This window comes from Lycium ferocissimum, chromosome 4 (assembly GCF_029784015.1).
Source record: "Lycium ferocissimum isolate CSIRO_LF1 chromosome 4, AGI_CSIRO_Lferr_CH_V1, whole genome shotgun sequence".
NCBI lineage: Eukaryota > Viridiplantae > Streptophyta > Magnoliopsida > Solanales > Solanaceae > Lycium > Lycium ferocissimum.
In genome coordinates this window covers 20,111,994-20,136,730 of record NC_081345.1, presented here as the reverse complement: position 1 = coordinate 20,136,730, position 24,737 = coordinate 20,111,994, and the positions used below count along the sequence as shown (strand labels likewise).

Here is a 24,737-nt window from a genome sequence, read left to right as displayed (position 1 = left end):
AACATGGTACAAAAAATTAGTGCTGGGATATCCCAGCTTATACCATGCACCAAATGACCCCTTAGACTATAGTTAGATAAGTTTTGTCAGTGGATCTTAGATACCCTATGATTAAATAAAAAAAATTCATGCCCACTACTTTTTTTTTATTATTATTATTTATGAATTTATCTTCTCCAATTTATTGACACAATGTATTTATATCTATTTGTGGATCCACTTTTTACACTTTTGAAACATTAAAGTTAATTACTATGGGGATTCATTAAGGACTCAGCAGTTGTTATAAATGATGAAGAGGTGTATATCATAATAGGGACAACCTATCTTGAAAAACAAAAGGAAAGTAAAAATTGTAAAGAGAACATGTTAGAGCAGGAGAAGTGCATTCCTTCATGTCTAAAATATCAATCGACTTTAGCTCAGATTCACCAATTCCTAACGGTTAATTGGATTAATACTCACATCTAAATAATATTGCTATCAAATTGTTGTCTTTTATCAATTTTACTATAATAACTCGCAAATATACCTAATCCTTGGTCACTTAGGAAGGTCGGTGTGTAGGAATGTTATTTTATAGCATTATGATAAATATATATATATATATATATATATATATATATATATATATATATGGGAGCATTGGTGGAGGAAGCGTCTAGAACATTTAGAATTTTTTTTTTTTTTTTTTTTTTTTTTTTTTTTTTTTGGACGAACATTTTGACTAATGGAACACAATTAGTATTATTTAATTACAATTGTTGTAAGATAAGGTTTTTATCTTACGCCCGACTAATGGCATATCACTTAATTATGAGTATTCGCATATCTTACAATGTTAACTATTAGCCGCACCTAAAATCGAAAACTATTAATATCTACTTTGTTACATTATCCTATTATTGTTTCATCTTTTTTTTTTTTTTTTCATTTAGGGATTTGCGAGACACGTACATAGAAACTAGTTATTATAAAAGCATGAATATAAATGTTGATTGACGAAAATCTCCTTCAAATATTAAACGACTTTTATACCCTTAATAAGCTCTAATCCTATTTCTTTTCTACACAACTAATGTATAAAAATGTAAAATAGTATTTCATTAGTTGTATAGTCCACATCAAAATGTAAAATGATGTATCCATATCTTCATTAGTTGGAGATCGTAGTCAAATTCTTGGAAACTTTAGATTATAAAGTTCAATTATAGCCAAATTTTCAATAAAGTTAATATATGCGATATGAAGTTGCTCATTTAAAATAATAATATTAAAGGTCAAATGAAGAGATTTTAACACCCTAAAATCATTCGTTAGTGTAGTTACAACATCATTTAACCATACATAATAACTATCTATATTATTATTCGAAATTAAAAATAGTGACCTTTTAACGATGAAATATTCCTGAAATATTGATGGACTATTATGCTTTTTGGAAGCTAAAATATTTTCTTAAAATATTAATTACTGTTGGATAAAATTATTTTACCAATATTTACGACGTTTAATTCAACTAAAAGATTGTTATTTAACTACAATTTTCAAAATAGAATCCTAAAACCAATATGCTAAAAACTTTCACGGGCTAATGTGGCAATTCTCAAACAGAAAAATAAATTCTACATGGTTTCTAATTGACACTAGTATACGTACCCGCGCGATGCGCAGACTGTTCAAAGAAAAGAAAAAAAAAAAAAAGAGGAGAGAGATAAGAAATAGATGTAGATGAACCATATGTGACATATTGCAGATATAATATTCTCATTTTTCAGATCAGTCTTATCACATACTAATATTTTCCTATGGTACATACAACTGCTTCAACTTCATTATTAACGGTTTGTTTTGAGTTAAAAACCGTGCAGCAAGAGAAGATGAAAAATTAGCATAAAAAAGACCAATCTTTTCATCAGGTGAAAAGCCAACTAACACATTTAGCTTTGCTAATATCTCCGGCGGCTTGCCACTTCCATGCGGTTAAGAGTCGTCCAACATATCTGACAACAAAAAATTAAATAAAGAGACCAAAAAAAAAATAGTCCTACAACTCCATAAGGATCGAATGTATGATTTTTCATAAGTTGATCAAATAAAACAACCAACTTACCGTAAAGACACAAGTCATTGGTAGCATTTGGAGCCTATCCGATATTAAAGAGCAGTTGTGATTGTAATTCAAACTTTTGGATAAACTAATGCTGGATATATTAAGTGTTTAATAACTATTCATCTTTGACTCAAATAGCACTTAATTGTCCACCGGTTCATCTATCTAACACTCAAACTTTTGTGCCTATAACCAAGCAGTGTTCTTCTTTAGTTCTTATCATTTCCCTAGACGTGATGAAGCCAATCAAAATAAAAATGAAGGGAATCAAATGGTTTTGTGTACCTTGTAATCGTTGTGTTTCTTGAAGAACATTTTCCATAGGAATAAACCGAATGGAATAATTCCAGTTCCAATGGCAAGCTGGGAGAAATATTGAAATTATAAAAAATGCATACTCAAATAGAAAGGCAGCAGAAGTGTGTTAGATGACAATAATGTGGCTAAAATAAAATTTACCATTTTAATGGTGTCATTTGGATTTTTTGGCATGAGTGTTTCTTTGCCAACAACTCTAGTAATCTTGACCTCTACTCCAGGCTTCGAGTCACCTAAAATATGAAACATTTGTAGCTACATAAGAAAGCAAGACCAAGAATATTTTTGTACTATGCATTAGGAAGAGTGGTTTAAATTTAATCTGTACGGAAAAACTAAGATAAGCACAGACAAATCTTACATCATTTACAGAATTAGGGAGTCGTTTATTATGCATAAGAAGTTTGAGCAAAGTCCTTGAACTTGTTCCCCTTTGTCATTGGTGTACACAAGCCTTTTGACGCATGCAGAAACGTTTATGAAATCTCAAATTCAGACATCTAACTTGTGAGTAGGGATGGGCGTTCGGTTCTTCGGTTCGGTATTTCGGTTTCGGTTTTTTTAAAGTGGACACCGAACACCGCACCGAATTAGTTCGATTCGGTATGGTGTTTTGAAGCTCGGTTTAGTTTTCTAATTCGGTTTTTTTGGAATTGGTTAAGCAATAGTCACCCGTTAATAATATTCAAACTTTTCCAGCTAATCGAAGAATACTGTGACCTTACCTATCCATCGACCAAGTTTAACATAAATAAATAGCATTCAGTCCCCAAACCCAAATCATTTGCTGATTTATAAGAGTAATGCAAGGCATCAATCATTCAATCTAATGCAATTGATGTGTTGGAAAATTGTACTCCTTTTTGCTACAGGATTATTGCCTTCTCTGCTATGTATCTTTCATTGTATTGGCTATTTTATTTCCCTTCTAATCCAAACAAAAAATCCAAGATAGAAGTACAGACTACAACATATTTGTTCCATCTGCCAAACAAATGGGACAATTGTTTGCTCGTCATCTAGCATAAAAGACAAGTACACGAGATTTTAACAAGAAACTTTTAAGACAATAGTATATTAGTGATGGCTCATTGGCTCACGACACTTGTCCCCAAAATTGTCCCATTAACTCATCAAGAAGAACCAAGAATGTAAAGAAGACGCTAAACCGGTAATTGCAAGAAGAACAAGAATCGCATCAAGAAGAACCAAGAATCGCTTGCGGTCTGCAAAAAACAAGAACGATAGGCAGCCAAAAACCAGTCCAGAAACAAAATCAGTAGCTTAACAGAGGAAACCAGTAACAACACGCAGCAAAACAGTGCACACGGTAAAAACGAGCAACACAAATAACATAGCTCATAAGTTTAAAACAAGCAACATACAAACTGCCAAACAACATAAATAAACAACACAAATGTCTTAAAATCTAGCTCCAAATACAAAACATTAGCTATCATGAACTAAGTCTTAAATCCATCGTCTTAACACAATACTAGCAATCACAATTTGGTCCGAAATTCACCAAATTCAAAACATAAGCTTAAATTTGAAGGCGAATTTGCCTCTCTTGTTGACGCTCAAGACATTTCTCAATATGCTTCAACAAGGAACTTGTGCCAGTCACTCTTGGATTATATTTAAGTATCATACCGCATGTCAAGCACCTTACTTTACGCCCTTCTTCATTGTCTTGAACTATCACAAAGTATTCCCAAACATGTGAACGAGCTTTAGGAGGCATGGTTGAACTTGAACATGCCTTCTAAAGTAAGATAAAACCAAAAGTTAGAATATAACTTTCAAGATAAAAGAACAAAACTACAAAATAAAATATTGAACTTACCACTAGTAGCAAAAAATAGCAAATTGCAATCAAACATCAATAATGCAAGGATCTCTTCCACTATTTGCCATCTCTAAAGATAATTTAATCAAATATGTCATACAACATAAATAAGAATATGATTTTTGCACTAAAACACACAAAAATATATAAAACCTTACCAAGTTCAAGTTTCTCAAAATGCTCTAAACTTTCTTCCACACTAACGCATTTAGTCTCTTCTCAAGCCAATCTTGGGAACAAATAAGAGATTGCACATATTTAGGAGTTAATGAACTTCTAAATGGATCAAGAATACATCCACCGGTACTAAAATTCTGATGCCACACTAGAAACCGGAATAGCCAATACATCATGAGCCAACTCTGAAAGAACAGGAAATCTAGGAGCATTTACTTTTCACCAATCTATGATCGAAAACTCAACACGTTCATCTTCAAGCTCTTGATCTTCACTGATGTATCTATTCAACTCCGACTTAGCACCCCCACATCCAGAATCTTCCTTTTGTTTCTTCAAGTGAAGCTTAGTTCTCAAAGCCTTTTTTTTTCTTTTCAAAAAGGTGTCAGAATTAGAAGATACATCAAATGAGCATTGAGATGAAGAAGATGTAGATGGAGATGATTTATGATGAAATTCTCTTGAATAATTTTTTAGATACTCTCCAACTAAAGATTTCATATAATCATACACTCCTTTGCTTACTTTCTTTCCTACTTCCTCCCCAAATAGCTCTTCAAGCCCAAAGCTAATGTACACAAACTTATTACGAGGATCCAACACGGAAACAATAAAAATCATTTTGTTCATCTTTTCAGGATCACCCCAATACTTTTTAAACTTTTGTCTCATTCGCTTAGCCATTTTACTCAAATTAAGATCTTCACTAGCTAAACACACTTTCAAATGTACATCAAGCTCACATATATCCTCAAAATGAACATTAGAAGTAACGTAATGTGAATGTGAAACCTTTACGGTGAGCTCATGAAATCTTTCAAGAAACTTTACCAATTCCTTACATTCGCCCAATCATCACACACGAGATGACCTGCAACACTTCCATCTTCAAGAACATAAGTAGAAGATAATTATTCAAATTCTCATCAAAAAGATCAAACCTATCAAAGGCCTTCTCAAAGTGTTGTGCTGTATCCAATATCAAGTAGGTGGAATTCCATCTAGTAGGCACATCTAGCTCTAATGATTTAGAACATTCCACCTTTTGAACTTCACAACATTTCTAAAAGTGACTTCCGCTTGCCAAAGATGATCTAACATACCTTACCATTTGCCTAACATGTTTGACAGAAGCATCAATTTCCTTCAAACCTTCTTGCACAATTAGATTAAGTATGTGAGCCATATATCTCACATGAAGATGCTTACCATCCATTATATTAGTTTCCCAATTATTTAACTGTTTAGACAATTCTCTAACTGTAACATCATTGGAAGAAGCATTATCAATAGTAACAGTAAAAATCTGATCCAAATTCCAATAAAGCAAACAAATGCCAATAGCCTCTACCATATGCTCACCCTTATGACTAGTGATAGGGCAAAAATTCAATATTTTTTTATGCAAAACCCAATCTCTATCAATATAGTGAGCTTGAAACAAACACATATAATTAATTCTTTGCAACGATGTCCATGTGTCAGCGGTAAGGCAAATTTTTGCTTTTGCTTCTCTAAAAGTCTTCTTCAAATCTAGTCTCAATTCATCGTAACGTTCATAACAATCCCTTGTTACTGTTCTATGGGAAGGAACTTGAAATAAAAGTTGGGCTACTTTCATAAACTTCTTAAAGCCTTCCTTTTCTACAAAGCTAAATGGTAGTTCATCTATAATTATGTCACGACCCAATTCGCGAGTCGTGGTGGCACCTACACTATCCCTCCGAGTAGGCGAACCACATTACTAATAACAAGTTAAATAAGCGAAAAATTAAATAAGAATAAGTTATCAAGTCTTAAATACTTATCACAACTAGAAATGTCACGACAACCCCAAAATCTGGTCAAAGGGTACAACAGCGCTAAACATAGTCTGGAATAGAAGTCTAAATATACCCGAAGGCTACATACTGTCTGTCGAAGAAAAAAAAATAGAATTAAATAAGAGGGTCCTTCAGGGGCCATGGATGACCAAGTAGCTCATCCTGAATGACCGAAAGATATAGCCCTCGCGTATCGCCCACGGGCGAATCGGGAGCTGGATCGTACTCTGCACTCAACAAAAAGTGCAGCAAGAGTAGTATCAGTACAACACTAGTACCGATAAGCATTATAGACCGACAATGATTAGATAACGCATAGAGAAGTGGAAACTAACAAGTATCACATAGAGCAAACAGGTATGGTCACGAATCATATACAAGTAGAGTGTAAAGGAATCATGAAATCAAACAAGACAGATATAGCTCACCAAATGATCAGTCAAATATATGAGTGGATGAATGCAATGCAATCCAACAGTCACCTCTCTCACTCTACTCTCGTACACACATACTAAGGGCAGTGCCTCAAAGCCATGACCTATGGGGGACCCGCGAAGTCCATGTACCACTCGTGCTCTCCGACAGGAATCTCGGAGGCTATCAATCACTCTCAATCTCCGGCAAAGACCTCGGAGTCTCTCTGTCACTCTCAATCTCCGGCAGGGACCTCGGAGTCTCTCAATCACTCACCTCACCATCAGGACAACATAAGAATAATATGCAAAGCATGCCATGCATGATATCAGTCTCAACAATATCGCCAATATACAATCAACAAGTACAAGTCATGTTACTGTTCACGGTTCAATTATCAATATAACACTTCCCTTCCATGTGATGAGTGAGCTAGTATATGACAGAGATACGAATAGATAATAATCACATAAAACAACACATATGACGACAAGCCCACATAACAGCTGACAGAACCAACTTAGTTGGATTTCACCTCCACTTCATGCCTGAAGGCCTATCATGCTATTCCCGTCACTTTCTACAACTACATACGATTCTCTAATCATAGTCTAACTAACGTAAATCGTAACCTACCTCAATGCCGAGCGGGTGCCACGAACAATCAAACTAATGCCTTCCCTTTGCGTAGAGCCTCTGAATGATCAAAATCTATCAAATATGCGATCTACGTTAGAATAAGAATCTAAGGACACCCATATTGCTATATTTATATTCGAAATCCAAAAACGCACCCCGAAAAGTGAACTTGGGCCCACAAGGGCAAGATTGGAATTTTATTGAAAAATAATTTCACCCATTATCTAAGGATCATATATTTTGAACATTAGTCAATTTCCTCCATAAATGGACTCTCAAATCATTAATTCTCCTTTCTTAGGACTAGGACTCGAAACCTTTAATAACCCCAATATCTTAACTTCGGACAAAAATCTAACTTTCCACAATTCAAATACCATGAATCTAAAGGTATACATGTAATTCAATACCAAAATATTCAATTACATATACCCTATATATTAGAATTGAAGTGCAACATGATACAAAATAAAATAAAAATAAAAATAAAAAGAAACCTAGAACGGAAGCCTAAACTACACAAAATTAGTAACCAGTACGTGAAAAAGGTGCAGAACCACAATCCTTAACCCATACAATTTACCTAAACCCTTTCCAATGATTAGCCCATCATTGCCTAATTACTACTCTTATTCATTCCCTCTAATCATTGACTCCATCATCACCGAATGATTAAACATAAAAAAAAAATTGAACACTCAGAACAAACAAAATATAAAGAACTTCTTCATTGTTCCACGTTACCTGATGCCTCAATAGTTTGCTCCATGAAAATATTCCTTCAACAAAATTTCTTTCGCCTCTTTCCCGAAGTGGAATGTAGCCCAACCGAATATATGCAGTTTTCTTTTTGATTAGTATACTAGGTATAAAGTAAAAAAAGAAAGTTCATTCATTCCCAAACACCCCTAAGACCAATTACGTGAAGGATGGTGGGCTTGACCCACTTCTTTTACCATTTAATAACCAAACAATTGCACTTTAGTCTACCAATCCATTAGCATATTCGGCCAAAAAAAATAAAAATAAATACTCTCACCTCATGCCTTGTATACATGTGCAAATAATATTCCCGTTAATAAATATATGCACACATTAAATAAATATTTCTAAAAGTACCCGTCAATTAAATCACCGTGCCACCTATTTCCCGCAAGTCAAGAATACCCTTTAAAACTACGAAAAGGATATTTTAGTGAAAATGAGTTCAAAGGTGCTAAACGACCAAACGGGTCATTACAAATTATTATCTCAAATAAAGCCCTCCTAATTAATTGTTGATCAAATTCCCAACACGGCTCATGCTCATCCTTAGATGCAAAATTTATCTTTTTCTGAGTGCAAGTTTCAATCTTGGCTTTATATGGTAGGCACCTCAAAGCTATATGTTTGTCTCAATCCCATTGTCCCATTTACAGATGTATTAGCTGCATAAAGATTTTTACAATGTCTACACTTCGCTTTACCAATACCATTTACAACGACCTTATCATAATGATCCCAAACATCTGTTCTAGATTTCATATCTTTTCTTTTCTTTGTTACCTGGGGCTCAGTGTCAAGTGATATGTCATTGCTATCATCTATATTATGTACGCTATCAGTTGAACCGGCCAAACTTAATCTAGTTTCATCCGCCATCTATAAAAAATTAAAAAGAGAAACTATAAGATAAAACTCTATAACAGTAGAGCAGTTCAACAAACACTCAACAGAACCAAGCAAAAAGTAGCAAATATGCAAGAAATTATCCTAATCCACTGATAATTTAAGAAAATTTAACAAATCTGAAAAAATACCACAATGAGTGGCCAGTGACAGTGAGTATACTGTAAAAAGTGAAAACTCCATAATAAAGATTCGAACTTTACTTAAAAATAAAAGAATTTAAAACATATCCAACTCCTATTTTTACAAAATTACAAATTCGGTGATTCAAGAATAAAGAATGTAAGTCACGCCCTATTTTTCGTCTGAATAAGAATTGATATTACCTTAAGAAATTAAGAATGTAAGAGCTAAAGCCTAAAAATGAGAAATTATAAGAAGAAAATAAAATTACCTTAAGAATGTGAGAGCTTCGCCGCTAGTTTGTGGGAGCAGAGCTGCTGGTTTTTGCCTTTGTGGGAGAAGAATAAATGAAAATTGTTGTGACTTAGTTTATCGGAGAAGAGGAAATGAAAACCCTAAGTCAAATGACGTTAGAGACTAGGGTTTAGTGGTTTACTGGTGAAATGAAAAGGTTTGGGCTTGGATAATTAATTTGGGCTTGATAGTGGAGTGGACTGAGTGAGGACTTATATCTGATATTGATATATGAGTGGTGTAAAAAAATATTATATCAAATATTCGGTTAAACCGAAAAATCAGTGATCCGAAACCGAACACCGAACCGAACACCGAATTTGTTATTTAAAAAAATCGGAACCGAACCGAAACATCGAAAACCAAAAAACCGAATCCATTCGGTTCGGTTCAGTTTGGTTTTTCGATTTTCGGTATTTATGCCCACCCCCTACTTGTGAGCCCTTAAACAACTATGACTATGCTTGGAATATATATATAATGTATCACCTATAGTTGTTGGTAGAATTGATAAATGTCAATATAAACCACAATCTAGGCATATGTTTATCAATCTGTTAAGAGTGATCTGTAATAGTTGAATTTTTTTGAATAAATAGGAATTAAAAGCTTACGGTTTTGGAGTCAACGAAGTCACCAAGGGCACTATTAGCATGTAATAGAGTACAATCTTTGCTTGTGAGGCTTCCCATTGGCATCTTCACCATCAGCAATCACAAAGAATGTATTCTCCTTCTCTATATGGGACCTGATCAACCCAACAAAAACAGTATAGCTCAAACAAAACTTTATCAGTTTATAGTACAAACAGAAAAGACCAGTAATTTGTAAGATTAAGTGATATGCCCTCAATGCTAAGACCATGTGCCAAGTTTCACCAGGAGCGTCATCACCAGTGATGTTAGTGTTAAGTGGACATCTAAGAATGATATACGTACCCGTGCAATTGACGGATTGTAAAAAAAAAAAAAAAAAAAAAGAGTGGAGAGTGATAATAGAAACATGTGTATATGTACAATGTCTGACATATTGTGGGAATTTTTTTCCCTTTTTTTTTTTTGGATCATTATTAAGTGCACACCTCCAAATAGTGTAGGAAGTGTTGCTCACATGGTAATCCCAAATGAAGCTTCACCAAGGAAGTTAAGTGTTCACTGAACAGAGTCTACTTTGAAACGCAATTACATAAATATTCAAATCAAAACAATGTTGGAATTGTAGAATCTTTGTTTGGTGACAAATGTAGATAATTTTATTAAACACATGTAATGTTGGTAGATTCATTTCCAGTTCTGCAAAATAGTATTGGGTTTTAACGTGTAAAAGCATGAAATCCACCGAATGCTCAAAGAGTTTAGATATATTGAAATTACTACTTTGGCTCATGAGTTGTTGTTTAAAGTTTAACAGTATAATGTAGATAGTAGTTTGGTTTGTACGTATTGGCAATCAGTTCAACCCATGGACAACTGAAAGAAAATAACAGAAAGTAAAAGAAAAAAGGAAAAAGATTTAATTATCGAATAGTTCGATGTCGTCAAATTCTTGTGGATTAGACAGCTGCCCATAGGGTCTGAATTTAAAGATACACATGTTGAAATGTGGGTCCTGTATTTCCTCAACAATGGTCTTCTGCGTGAAAAATCAACTTACACTTGTGGTCTTTCGTCCTCAGTTTCTCCTTATTTGGACAAACCACAAAATTCTTCATGATGTACAAACCAATTTCCTTGATTTCTTGGTTCATCGTTTTCAAACTTTGAATAATATTCCTGCCAACACTTGTGTCAATGTTGTTGCCCTACAAAAACACTAAATCAGTTAATAAGACTAAGTTTTTCCGCATATTTTTCTTATATACTGATGCATATGTAAACAGTGCAAAATAGAAGTAAAGTGAAAACACATAACCTTTTCATCCATCAGAATAAGCTCAGTTGAAAAAGGATAAGCCTTACAATACGAACCTTTAACTTCCAATTCATCGGCTTGGTGTTAATTTCGCTAATAAAATTACTTTCAGCTGCCATTAATTCCTCTATTAATAGAGAAGAAGTGTGAATCAATATTGATAGCGAGTCAGCAAGTAGAAACGAAAAGTCAATATTATAGAGCAACTGTTATAAGAGAAGAGTAAAATCACATTATCCAAATTATTCAGGCATATAATCAAATATCTTGTGTTCATTAATGTAGAGGAATTGATTTGGTTACCCAATTCACCAAATACCTAAATGATATACCCATGAATGTAGAAAAACAGTAAACCATGAAAAGAATATTGTGCAGATGTTAATCAATGTGAAGTACATCAATTATGTTAAAAGAAATTTAAGTATTATTCATGAATTAGAAATCATATTACTCACTTTGGTGTAAAAAGAGATTTTTGCAGAGAACAACCAGGATTCTTGTCAAGAATTATGAGTGTTGACAAAATGCTGCATCATGATTTATTGCCCTTTGAAATCTGCTGCATCCTAAAAAAACCTGCTGATTGATATCGTGGTATCCCTAATTTAAGGTTCGTGGGGGAAAGGTATCTATTGCAAACTATCCTCTTTTTAATTATATATATAGATATAGATTAGGATACTTAATTAAAGGTTGTAACGACCCGTTTAGTCGTTATAGTGTTTTGACCCATTTAACCGTGTTGACCCTTTCCCCGAGTCCCGTTAGTACGACCTATGACTTAGTGAAGCCATTGGTTTGGGTCCCAAGGCGTTTGGGGATGTTTTGAGTCTCGAGTGAAGGCTTAGTTTCATAGTGTTGGGATTGATTTGGTCAACACGGGGTTAAAATGATCTCTTTTGGGAATTACGAGATCACGGGTGCGTCGGTAACGTGGTTTACAATCAAAACGCATATATGGTTTGTGTTCGGGAGGTTCCGGATGAGTTTCGAGGGATAAAATGAAATTTTGAACAAATCAGAAATTCGGGCACCCGCTATAGCAAAGGGTGCAATGGGTGCACTGGGCTGAAAGTCGTTTTTAAGTGTTATTTTTCAAGTCTTTCCCCTCATAAACCCAAAAACACTTCCCTAGAACATAAGGGGCTATTTTCCTAGGGCTAGGAGTTCGTCCTCAAAGGTAAGTGCCCTTACGTGATTCATTATCTTTCCTTTTTTAAATCCCATGACAAGCTTAAGCTCCATTAATGGTGGGTGAAAGATTAGTACCCAAGAATTGATGAAATCTTCAATAGTTGGAGGGTTGGGAGATAACAATAGAAAAGCATTCACAAGCACTTTGCGGTAAGATTCTAACCTAGCATTCATTATTTATTTGTCGATTATCATCATCTCATAGTCATCCTACACACTAATTGTGAAGAACTAATTGGTTAAGAACCCTAGGGCTAAAAATAGAAAAGATGAATTTGGATATCTTGTGATGAATAGAATTTCATGAAATTAAGATTGAAGGTTAACTAGATGATGGGTAACATAATTGTGCACTAATTTTCCCGTTTTACCCTCATATGTTAATTCGATTTTCTCAACTATGTTTCCTTTATTTTGTTCTATTTTGCTTTATTTTTCTTGGATTATGAATATTTTTAAATCAATCCTATGTTACTCGTATTTTTTCAACCGATTCTTTGTGCAGTTTTGCTTTATTGTGCTTGAACTATATATTTCTTTAGCGTGATCCTGTGTTACTTAATTTTTTACACTCTTTAAGAAAAAAAAATACAAGGTATAATTACTAAGTTATCCCTATTTATTAAAAATAACTATTTCGTTCATGTTAACGGCATAGTTAAAAATAATTATAAATTTAGCCTTGAATTCTTTAAGTGACAAATATTTTGGGACAATCTTTTCGAGTTAAAGCGATAGTTAAGATAGGACGGAGAAAGTACTATGAGTATATCAGCAGCACAAGTTGCCTACTCTTTGATTACAAAAATTACTAAATTTTCTCTTTTAATTAAGTGCATCAACCATATTAGTTAATAAAAGTTATTTTATATTGAGAATGAGAACAAAATAAGATTTGAAAAAAGAATATGTGCCTATAAATAAACTAAAATAAAAAAAAAATGATGTTGATTGGGTGACAAATACATTGGTTATTAGAAGAGGTTATAGGAAAAATATAAACACCCAAGAGGTGAGAATTTGCATAGTAATTTAATCTGCAAGCCAACCATCGATAAAACTAATATTTGAATCAAAATATCTCATATTTTTCAAATTGCTTCCAAACTTAAATATGGCCGAAGAAAAAGAAAAAAATGCTCTGTCGTATGAGATCTCATAATTTCAAAATCGTTTAGAATACGAAGTGAAAACAACAAATATCTATTTTAAGTTAACTATTCATGTGGTGGGCTGCATAGACTTTCTTTATGGGACTGAACAATATTTCGATGGGAGCGCTTTCCCTTTTATCGATCTTATGTGGCAAGAATACGAATTAGTTGGGACGGATACCAAATAGTTATACAATAAAGGATATTTAACCTTTATTCAATTTTTTTAAATTTAAATACTAGGTATATATGCAAGTAGAACTTTCACTTTTATATAAATTTTATAACATTTGATAGGGGATATACGAAGATCGTAGCTAAGTCTATTTTTTTTCTAGTTGTGTCTGTTGTCAAATGAGGCACATGCTTTAGTCACGCGCAAAGCGCGAACACTGAAACCAGTTAAATAAATAAATGTGTGTTCTCACTTGTTTCTAAGGTGGGAAACACATCTTACTAATTAGCACATATTTGAAACCCGAAGAGGGAGAAAAACATATCGCAATCTAGACGTTCATGCTGAAATTACAGATTTCTTTCTGTTTTGGATAGCCGACTTTCGACAATCATATCTCCTTCGTATAAATTTTTTACAAATAATATATTGTTCAAAAGCTCTTGAAAAGATCTTTCCAGTAGTATAAGTCTCTCCTATTAAAGCATCCCATGAAAGGAGAAATACAGTCAAAAGTACGAGCGTTAATCATGTTTTCAGAATTCTTTTTTCATGCAATATCTTTCAAAATGAAAATACAAAATACCGTTGTCCACCAAATTATAACCATACAAAGAACGAAAAAGACACACACACACACACATACATCTATACCTTGCTCTAATACCAATGAAGGAATTATACCCGGAGATTAATGCGGAATAAGACATACCTTCTTCTAGGATCGATATGTGTTACTACGACCAATTGCTAAACAGTTTCTTAATTACAAGATCACTTGTGGAGTCTTGTGAATTGTCCATGACAGCCACACTCAATCTAAGGATGTTTTTCTCTCAATTCGTGGTGTGTAGAATGACCTCAAAGCCATCCTTTTATAATAGAACAAAGTGCTAACCCCCGAACTTCATAACTCTTCTTTCAGTAACTTCATAGAGTTAAATCTCGCTCCATTCATGAAACACATTCATGTGAAGAATAACTTATATATTCTCTCATTAAGGGTGTAGTACATTAGTTCTAACATTAAGCTTTTAGATGAAACCATCACATCTGGTGTCAGCGCACTCAAAGGTTCTGGGTTCAAATCTCACTGTCATCTTTTATCAAAAATACTCTCTCCGTGCAATTTTGCTTGTCTACAATGAACTTTGTACATTCCTTAAGAAACAATAAATGAAATGTATATTTTACTATAACATCCATATTAATTGGTGTATAGTTTCAATAGACTTGAAAAATAATTTGCAGAATAAGTAGTTAATGTCAAGGGTAAAACCAAAAAACGAAATTATTTTTCTCTTGATATGCTAAAGTGAACAATTAAAAGTGAAAAATCTATTTTTAATTTAACAGACAGTAAAAGTAAACAGAGGGAGTAGTAAATACTTCTCCATCTTTACCGTAAATAATTTTTCAATCAAGGGCCTGTTTGGAAAGCCACCCAGGTAATTGGAATTGAGTATAATTGGGTATAATTACACAGTTTGGCCTATTTGTTTGACCAAATAATTACCTGGTTAGGTGGGAATTGAGTCTAATTGAGAGGGTGTAATTACACTCTCCAATTCTCAAGGGGGGGAGGGGGTTTAGGGTTGAGAATTGAGAATTGGGTGGTGTAATTACACCCTGTAATTATAGGGTTACTTTTTAGTTTCTTTCTTTTTTTGTTTTATTTTAATTTTTTTTATTTCTATAATTTTAATTTTTTTTAAACTATTTTTCTATTTTTCTTTTTATATTATTTATCTTTCATCTCCTTTCTTCTCGTTCCCAACCTTTACTTCTTGTGATTTCATGTAATTGCTCGTATTTTCTTATTTTATTTTATTTTATTCATTTAGCATAACTATGTTATTATTCTTTTTTTCTAAACTACACCTCTTAATATTAGAAAGAATGAATCATTAACAAACTTGACATATAATGCGTGATGTTATTAAAGTAGAATTTCGTTGTGAATGAGGTTATAGACTAATATTTTCCCTTTCTTTTGAAATTATATTTACTTAAGTTACGTTGGAACTTACTTATGTAATGTTGGAATTTGACAAAAGAGTATTATGTTAAACTTTTATTTTTGGATTTTGAATTTAGGTTATATTTTCGATTTTAATTTATTTGCTTTTGTAATATTGACTTGTTATTTCATATTGCATACTGTTTATTTTCACTTACAGTTGATGAATTTTTTTTTTTGGTCAAACGTTTGAATAATGTTATGACGTTATATTTAAAAAAAAAAATTTTTTTGTCATACATCCATTCCATGATATTCTCACAAAAAAGTCTACTTTTAATTTTTATAATTGATTAAAATCAAAATATTATTAATTTGAAAAATATATATCAATTACTTTTTTACAATATTAGGTACAAATATAGGATTATTAATTAACCTATTTTCAAGAAACAATGTGTTGTTAAATACTTAATTTAATATCATTTATAGAGGCAGATATTTTTTAAATATTAATTTTTGATAATTAAATTTTATTTTAAATTAAACTAACTGTATAATTACAGTTATTCAATCAAACAATATGCTTATAATTATACTATAATTACGTGATGACAAACAAAAAGGTCTTAAAAGACCAAAAAGTGGCTCATTGCGCTATTTTTAAACTACTAGTGGGTTAAGTTCGGATCTTTCCCACCCGTCAGAGGCGACCCGGTACCCATCTCTTTTAACTCTTCCAAAATCCCCTGATAAACCTCGTAATTTTGAATTCGTTTCTTCAATTTCAACTCTGTTTTTCTCTCCACTTTATCCAAAAAAAAGAAGATGGATTTGGGAGAAGGAGTAGAGGTTGTTGGTGACAAAATGAATGAGTTGAAAATTGCAAAAGAATGTAATGATGATGGAAGTGGCGTGCAAGTCACGTGCTTCTCTGAAGTCTCTAACGATGCTACTCTCTACTTTCAGATTATTCGTCTTCAAAATCAGGTTTTTGTAGCTCCCTTTACTCCAATTAAGCAAACGTTATCGATATGCATTTTTCATATAACTATTTTGTTATAAAATTGTTAGAATTCTACTGAAGTTTTTTTACTTGTTTTGGAGTTGGTATAGCATATTGGAGGATTAGAGAAAAATCTAGAGCTTATGGAAGATTTGGAATATGGAATCAGGATTAGTAAAAGCTGAAGTAGTAGTCACTATTTTTTGGCAAGAGCTATATCCGACATATGTGCCAATAACACTTAAGGGGTCGTTTGGTCACTCGTTAAAGTTACGTTGGTATTAGTAATGTAGGGATTAGTTATGCAATGATTAGTTATGCGGGGTTTAGTTATTCATGTACTCTGTTAGTTATCCATCTTCTACCCTGCATAAATAATACATAGATTCCCTCGTAACTTATACATGTATTAGTTATGTGGGATTGTAAACTAATAACCAAACACCGTATTTGGTGTGCTGAATTTTATACATAACAACTAAAATGCTACCAAACATAGTGGTACTAGTTATGCTGGTTTTAAGACATGAATAATTCGCTTTCTGTCCAGCAACCAAACGACCCCTTAATGTATTAGATAAAATGAGAGAAGGTCCGCTGACATAGTTTGGCCATGTCCTAGTTGGACCTCCACTTCCTGTGGTTCGTAAGTACAACACTTTGATAATTGAAGGTGCTTGAAAGGAAATGAGACTGACCTAAAATAACATGAAGGGAAGTTGTTTTAAAAAAAATCTAAGGTTTCACAGATCAACGTGGACTTAGTTAAGGATAAAATGCAATGGAAGCAAAGGATCCATATAGACTACCAACTCATTGGGATTAAGGTTTGGTTACTGTTGCTACAGTTATATTAGCTCTAGATTTGGCCGAAAATCTTTTTTGTTTGGTCAAAGAGCTTGTATATTAGTGTAGGAATAGATTTGAGATTCAGAGAACAGAAGTGATATTAGAATGATGTAGGCCCTAATCGAGCAAAAGGGTTTAAAAGAATTCATATAGCTAAACCTAACTTTGGTTGGATTGAGTCTTACTGACTGATATATGATGTTCATACATTGATTGCTTATGAATGAATTACAGCTGAAGCCACAAGAAAGTTAAACGTCGTGGTATTGAAAGTACTCACCAGACACTTGTGCCATGGATACTATGTGCAAACTGGTGGTTGATTTAGTTGAGAGACACTGACTTAATGTGTGCTGGGATTTTTTTCCTACTATTATTTTTGTGGATGCATTAGCACTGCTGCCTAAGAGCAGAGTAGCTACTAATTTCAACACAGCGACCTGTCATGAACTCATAATAGCCTATGAATAAGCAATCTTCGAGATTGAAGAAGCTATTTAGTTTAGTAATGATTCAAATGGATCAATAAAGAGTAGTTCAAGTAGGAATTTGAAGGTTCATTATCTCATAAGCAATTTTATCGATTGGGTTAAGGGCAAGATATACATGGGGATCTATATAATAATTCAGAGAAATAAGTAGTTGGAATGTTAGACGAAAAGTTAGAAATTTCCATTTGACAGAAAATGCAACTGAAATTGAGAATGTACCGTTAATACAAATGTTAGCATGTTGAAGGATTAACTCCGCTAATGCATCATCGAGATGTAGTTTGTAGAACTTACGAATTTCTAGTTGCTGTAGTTGTTGATTTTTTGTTAGTTACGTGTGTGAAATATGTTCCAAGTTTGAATGAATAGGTTACTCTTCAATTACAATAATTTCTTGTCATCCTCTATAGATATATGCATGGATTGGTTGCAACTCCGCCAAACTTGGGGATCTGTATGCAGCTGCTCCAACAAGACCTGTAAGTTTGGAACTTGACATATATTGCATTTTTTCTTTCTACTGCCACCTTTATCATCCATCTATGTAATTGCTTTTGAGTATAGAGTTGATGAGAACTGAGAGTCATACTGCTTATGCTAATGAAGAAAAAGTGATACTGATTAGATAAGTTACCCGAATTTTTTTTGAAAAGAAAGCTGAAAATAAGTAGGGAACAAAACAAGTCAGGAACTCAAAAACTGAAGAAGAGATATTAAAAACCTCTAGAGAAATTTGCAGCACTCGCACATGACCTCTTCTTCGTATCCCCTTACATAAATAGATGTTTGGGTGGGGAATGTATGTTATATTTCAGAGCGTGAAGGTGGTTTTGATTTGTCTTGTCTATTTCAATTGTCACACTCTTTATGTCATGTGCAGAGCAATACTGTTAGTGTGAGTTCCTTGACTGGAGGATCATCTGATAATACAGGATCTGGTATTGCCCGTAGAATAGGTATATCACTAGTCAAAATAAGTCAGTCCCAGACATTTTTCTCTTGATACATTGTCTGACATAGCTTCATGTGCAGTTCTGAAGACTGGAATCAATGTTGTACTAGCTTCTAATATCCCCAAGAACAGCCCCATGCTTGAGGTTTGATCTCGTTCTGTTCCCACTCTGTTTTATCCTTCCCTTTCTTGTTTCTACGCTCTGCGTGTTTGTGTTCCCTTGTCTAAAATCCTATTTGGATGTCATTTCCATTTTGTATAGCTGATGAATACAGCGAATTGTAGATATCTATGGTCCATGAATTGCAAAATCTCATCTTGTGTATATTTCTCTAGCTGTTGTGATTTTAATTCTCCCTTTCGTGCTTGTTTAGGCTGCTGCTGAGAAAAAGTTGGTGCAGAAGCTTATCAGTCTAGGCTACGGAAAGGCTGGACCTCGAGGACCATCCTCATAGTGGATCAAGTTATGCATTGAGCTCAATGTAGCAGTTAAACATTGTGAGATAGTATTACTATAAAGACATGCAGAATACAGGAATACAGTAGAATGAGAAGCCAACCATACCATGTACACTGCTTCAAAAACACTCTTAAAATCATTTACCATCAGCAACGAAGAGGAGGGATCGTGTGGGAGCTTGATTGTCGCTTTTGAAAGTTTTGTTGTGCTTGTGTTCCTATTATTGAACAGTAGAATATGGGAAGCGATGGAGTTAAGTAATTTTCATGTCTGTGATGTACTGATTGGTATATTTATGCTCGTTACTTGACTCTTAACAAAAAAAAAAAAAAATTGTCGGACTTATTTTCTTGGGACAACCGGGGACTCTTCTAGTGAAATTGGATCTTAGAGCCTTAAGAGACCTTCAATCATCGAGGATATTCGAATTGACAAATAAGATTTGATGTTTCTCTCACAATGACGAGTTTCAAATGGTACTCGTAGCCAATTAGATGATTAGATCTATCCTTTACAAATATGAGGATTTATTGCTTCCAGAATTAATGGCCTAATTGCTTTACGAATTATTAAACTTAAGTGGCTGAACAATTGAATGTTTTCCACTATTTTCGAACTGCTTCACATATAGGATTTTTCTTATTTTTTCCAATGGAGCACCGTGAATATCACAAGTCATTCTTGCACAGAGAGACACTGACAAGCATAACTACAACTGACGTAGATCCAGATTAACACAGAAGCATCACCGTTTCACTAGAGAACCCAGTCGCCGTGGCTAAGTTTTGCCAGATCAAATGTCAAGCATAGCTGACCTTGTGAATATATCATGTAGGAATTTATAAGTAAAAAAGAGTGGATAGGAACCATTGCCAGATAATTTTCAGTACCATGGAAAAGTTACCAGATTCAGCCATCTAAATTATATTCCACAAACCTAAATTACAATCCATAGCCGAAGCACAAAAAGCCACAAGTCTCGACAGGTAGAAGCACTTGGCTAATGTTCAAGGAGGTCAAATCAAGATTGCCGAAATGTCACCATCATCTGGTAAAGCCTCTCAGAACTCTGATCTCATAATATAAACTTTTCCATCACAAGAAAACCAAAAACATCGTGCTCATGCTGCGTAAGCTAAATGAACATGATAAACCGCACATATCCGGTAAAGATAATGCATTAATGCTAAACTACTACAGTTCCTTGACCACATTCAACAAAGCATCTCAGAATGGATTTTGAAAACAAGACAGGTCTATTCATTTGAACCAGCAGGACCAACAAGGACTCCTTGTGCAGAGCCTTCCTTTCGACCGCCTTCCTCCTTTACTTCAGCGTCAGGCTTTCTGATTCTAATTTTATACTTGGCCTCAAAGTCAGAAATCTCCTTTTTCTTTTTCTCCAAGGCTTCATTCAGTCGAGCTATCACTTCCTCAATTCCCTCCTTATTGCGTAGAACAGCAGGCAGAACTTCCTTGATAGTTCTCTCAACAAGAACGCCTCCAATCATCCTATAACACCGCCTTGCAGGATCAAGTGGTTGTATAGCATTGATCACGAGTGAGTGCTCACTAACTTCCATTTCTAGTTCCGTAATTTTAGAGTAAATCTGGGTGATCTCAGACCTCATGCCACTGTAGATGTTGGCAACTGCTTGCTCATTGATTGGTTCTTCAGCATGAGCAGCCATAGCACTGAGACACAAAACAGACTATGTCAAAAATCATATCTATGCTCAGCTACTCCAATCACTTGCATAGTGTTCAAAGCCATAGATTGTGGTGATGAAAAGATAAATATCAGTGTTGTATCACGACAAAGGTAATTTCTATCAAGTAACTAGTGCAAAAGAGAAACCACAAAGGCAGTAGAATTCATGCTGTCATTATTTTATTAAAATGAATTTATGTTATAGTTAAAGGTTCCATGCAAAACAGTTGCACTATTGAAAAACAAATGAAAATGTTCGCTTGGAAGGGAAACTGAAGTTAGGAACATGATTCTCCTGTAATGTCATCTCCAAAAGTTTCCAAAAACAGTCCTATACCATTAACAAGGCTTGTATTCGATATTCGGTAAAAACTCAACAAGACTAATTTACTAGACTTTCAACAATATGTAGAATGAATAAAGTACTACCTCTCACAGCCAATATGAAGTACATAAATGAATCCACCTACCAAAACAAATTTCCTCAGGATCAAAAAAATCTTTGTATTGGTTTGTACAAACCAAGAATTAGCTGGTGGTACACTATTCCAGCTTGTATCTGGTTGGTGATTTGGACAGAAAGGAACTCAAGATGTTTTGAGGGGAAGCAGAAATCAATGTAGAAGATTAAGTTAGATTCTATGCAAACAAGGCAGTAACTTTACTGGGATTCTTAGGGCTATATTTTGGATCTTTTCTTTTACTTAAACAGAATCCTAGCACTACCTTTGTGCCTTTTATGAATTACGATTATTACCATTTCCAAACAAAGGGGCAAAAACTGCTTTCTATACTGAACTACTTGAAAAAGCTACTCCCTCTGTCCCAATTTATGTGATACACTTTCTTTCCTAGTTAAGTCCCCAAAAAGAATGATATATTCCTAAACTCCGTGCCTAGTCAAAATATATCACATAAATTGGGACGGAGGGAGTACCTTTTTTCATAAGTTCAGTAAGAGTCGAAGCAACTTTAAGATTCTATATTCAGCAATTGGTCTTTAGGTATGCATAACAAGTAGGATCTTGATACAAAATTTGCAAAAGAAGAACGTAAACATTTACACATTAGTTGCCCGACTGGTTAAAGGTCCTATATCTAACTTGAAAACAGCTTTAGATGAGTATGACTATTTGGTTATTGCAAGTTAAAGCAGACAGCTAACCAATCAGAACCACGGATCTTTTACTAGGGAGCCAATATATGTCGTTATGCTTTTAATTGGAACATCATAATCGCATATCCAGAAAGAAAAAGGTGAAGTACAATATGTTCAGATTTGTCTAAACAAGCTCTACCTCTTTTTTCTATTCTTACTCCCTCATTATCTCTCTTAAGTAGCATCTCATTTTAATATTAAGGTACTTTAACATTAGCAAACAGAAAATACTTTTCCCTAACTTAATCCAGTATGATAAAGGCTAAAGAATAAATATATTAATTGGTGCAAGCAACTTCATTTAACCCTATATACTTTTACAACTGTATATCTGCAATATGCACCTTTTAACAAATTACAATGAATATTTCTCATTACCATCAAATCCTAAATACTTTTTGCCCTTAAATCATGACAATTGAAAGGCAAACAATACAATAAAAACCCCGACAAACCAAAAAAAAAAAAATCAACCAGGGGAAGCAAATTACAGAAAAAATTGCAAGACCTACCAAGTTTGAACTTTACTAACGACAAAACTGAGATACTATGGGAAAACAAAAGACCAACGAATCATAAGATGATTTGACAAAAAAACACAAAATCACAGCTTAATTTCAAAGAAGTAAAAAACAAGTTAATAATGACTTACCCGAAAATTGTTAAACAATCTAGTTTCTTGATTTAGCAAACTGGAAAAAACGAGAGCAAACTGAAAATAGAGAAAAATAATAGGGCGTACTTCTATTTGTTCAAGAAAATGGAGGGCTGTTTGGTGTTCACACGCTCTTGGGCGCGTGGAAGAGAAATCTATTCTCGGTTTTGGAAGAATCTCGTTCTTTGGAGTGGGCCGCTGAGATACATAGGACGGACAGCCCATTTCTTGCAGGGAGATCAATTTGTGGGCAATTCGCAGAATTACCCTTCTTTTGGGGTGGTCTTTAAATTTTGCCCCTCATATTTAAAATCTTTAAATTTTGCCCTTCGATTAAAACTCATAAGTTTCAGGTTTGAATTTTCACTCAGTCAAAATTTTAAAAAAAATTCGCAAGACAGAGTTTAAATTTCGCTATGCCCCCATCGGCATACACTTGTTAAGGAATTACCAAAGTTATGCCGGACCCAAAGATACTTATGCCTTATGCTTTTTTTTGCGCGGAGTGCCCTTCTTTTGGGCTGGTCTTTATATTTTGCCCCTCATTTATGTCTTCTTTAAATTTTGCCCTTGCCGCCTGTTTAATGAAAGTTTTTTGACGAAACTATCCTTACCACATTAAAATCCTTTTTATTTCGTCATTTGCCCCTTTTTTTTTTTGCTTCTTCTTTCCTCCTCTGTTTTGTGTTTGTCTCATATGTTCTAAAACGTAGGTACGAATTTGGATCTTTTGCTCGTTTCAATATTTTTTTTTATGTTAAATTGTTATTTGTTGAATTAATATCTTTGTCTTCATCGTTTTTTATATTTAATTGATCCTTTTTTATTTAAAATGATAATGTATTGTTATAGTGTCTGTATGATTTTTTGAACTTTAGTTTCATTCCCCATGTATATATTTTAGTTTTTTGAATGTCGTATTATGAATGTCGTAATATGTTTTAGTTGATTTTGATATGCGTTTTGGTTTTTTCTTTGTTGAATCATTGAAGTTTTGCTTGTGAACTGCTGTTTTATGTTGTTGCTGGTGTTTTTATTTAATAATCTGGTTTTTGTGAAGAATGTGTTTGTTTGAGGCAACATATGCCTGGTCCGGCAGAGTTATTGATTTTTGAAATCGGTTATGCTTGGGATTCCGCATAAAGTTATGCTTGTTCCTAGATAACTTCATGAATTAAGTTAATTTATGTGTGCTTGGTTTTATGGTGTTTTCTTGTTAATAATTTTGATTTTTATGCAATCTTATGTGTTTTTGGTGTTGTTTTGTTAATAATGTTTTGTTTTGGTTATGAAAAATGAAAGTTTGCCTCTCACGGCATACTTTGTAATTTTGTAAACTGAAGTTATGCCGGTTCCGGCATAAAGTTATGCTTGTTCCGGCATAACTTCATGAATTAAGTTATGTGTGCTTGATTTTTTGGTGTTATCTTGTTAATAATGTTTTTGTTTTGCTTATGAAAATGAAAGTTGCCTCTAACAACATACTTTGTTCTTTTGTAAAGTAAACTTCCTCCTCCGCATACTTTTCTAGTTCTAAACACTTGCGTAAATTTTTATTTTACTCATGAAAATAAAAGTTTGCCTCTAACAAAGATACTTTGTTCTTTTGTAAATGAACTTCTGCCCCCTCCGGCAGACT

At 33.8% G+C, this 24,737-nt stretch overlaps 2 protein-coding genes and 1 pseudogene across 3 annotated transcripts; 1 reads left to right on the top strand and 2 right to left on the bottom strand.

Moving 5' to 3' along the window:
• Positions 1-1,909: 1,909 nt before the first annotated feature.
• Positions 1,910-12,700, bottom strand: LOC132053803 (ferredoxin--NADP reductase, leaf-type isozyme, chloroplastic-like; annotated as a pseudogene).
• Positions 12,701-16,489: 3,789 nt separating this feature from the next.
• Positions 16,490-20,052, top strand: LOC132051756 (uncharacterized). The gene is made up of 5 exons (XM_059442954.1): positions 16,490-16,805; positions 18,572-18,640; positions 19,042-19,117; positions 19,194-19,258; positions 19,488-20,052. Exons 1-5 carry the CDS (start codon positions 16,644-16,646, stop codon positions 19,566-19,568), a joined length of 453 nt encoding a protein of 150 aa, XP_059298937.1. The 5' UTR covers positions 16,490-16,643; the 3' UTR covers positions 19,569-20,052.
• Positions 20,053-20,620: 568 nt separating this feature from the next.
• LOC132051757 (prefoldin subunit 2) lies at positions 20,621-23,323 on the bottom strand. Of its 2 annotated transcripts, none has more exons than XM_059442956.1 (2): positions 23,186-23,323; positions 20,621-21,268 (listed from the first exon to the last, which is right to left on the bottom strand). In XM_059442956.1, the coding sequence occupies exon 2, from the start codon at positions 21,262-21,264 to the stop codon at positions 20,830-20,832; it is 435 nt and encodes a 144-aa protein (XP_059298939.1). In that variant the 5' UTR covers positions 21,265-21,268; positions 23,186-23,323; the 3' UTR covers positions 20,621-20,829. The 2 variants fall into 2 exon arrangements, with proteins under 2 accessions (XP_059298939.1, XP_059298938.1); XM_059442955.1 differs by having other exon boundaries at positions 23,096-23,255.
• Positions 23,324-24,737: the final 1,414 nt, after the last annotated feature.

Coding starts and splice junctions, on each gene's coding strand:
- LOC132051757 (XM_059442956.1), bottom strand. CDS start 21,264: ATGGCTGCTCATGCTGAAGAACCAATCAATGAGCAAGCAGTTGCCAAC.
- LOC132051756 (XM_059442954.1), top strand. CDS start 16,644: ATGGATTTGGGAGAAGGAGTAGAGGTTGTTGGTGACAAAATGAATGAG. Junction 16,806..18,571: donor TTATTCGTCTTCAAAATCAG/GTTTTTGTAGCT, acceptor CATCCTCTATAG/ATATATGCATGGATTGGTTG. Junction 19,259..19,487: donor AGAACAGCCCCATGCTTGAG/GTTTGATCTCGT, acceptor GTGCTTGTTTAG/GCTGCTGCTGAGAAAAAGTT.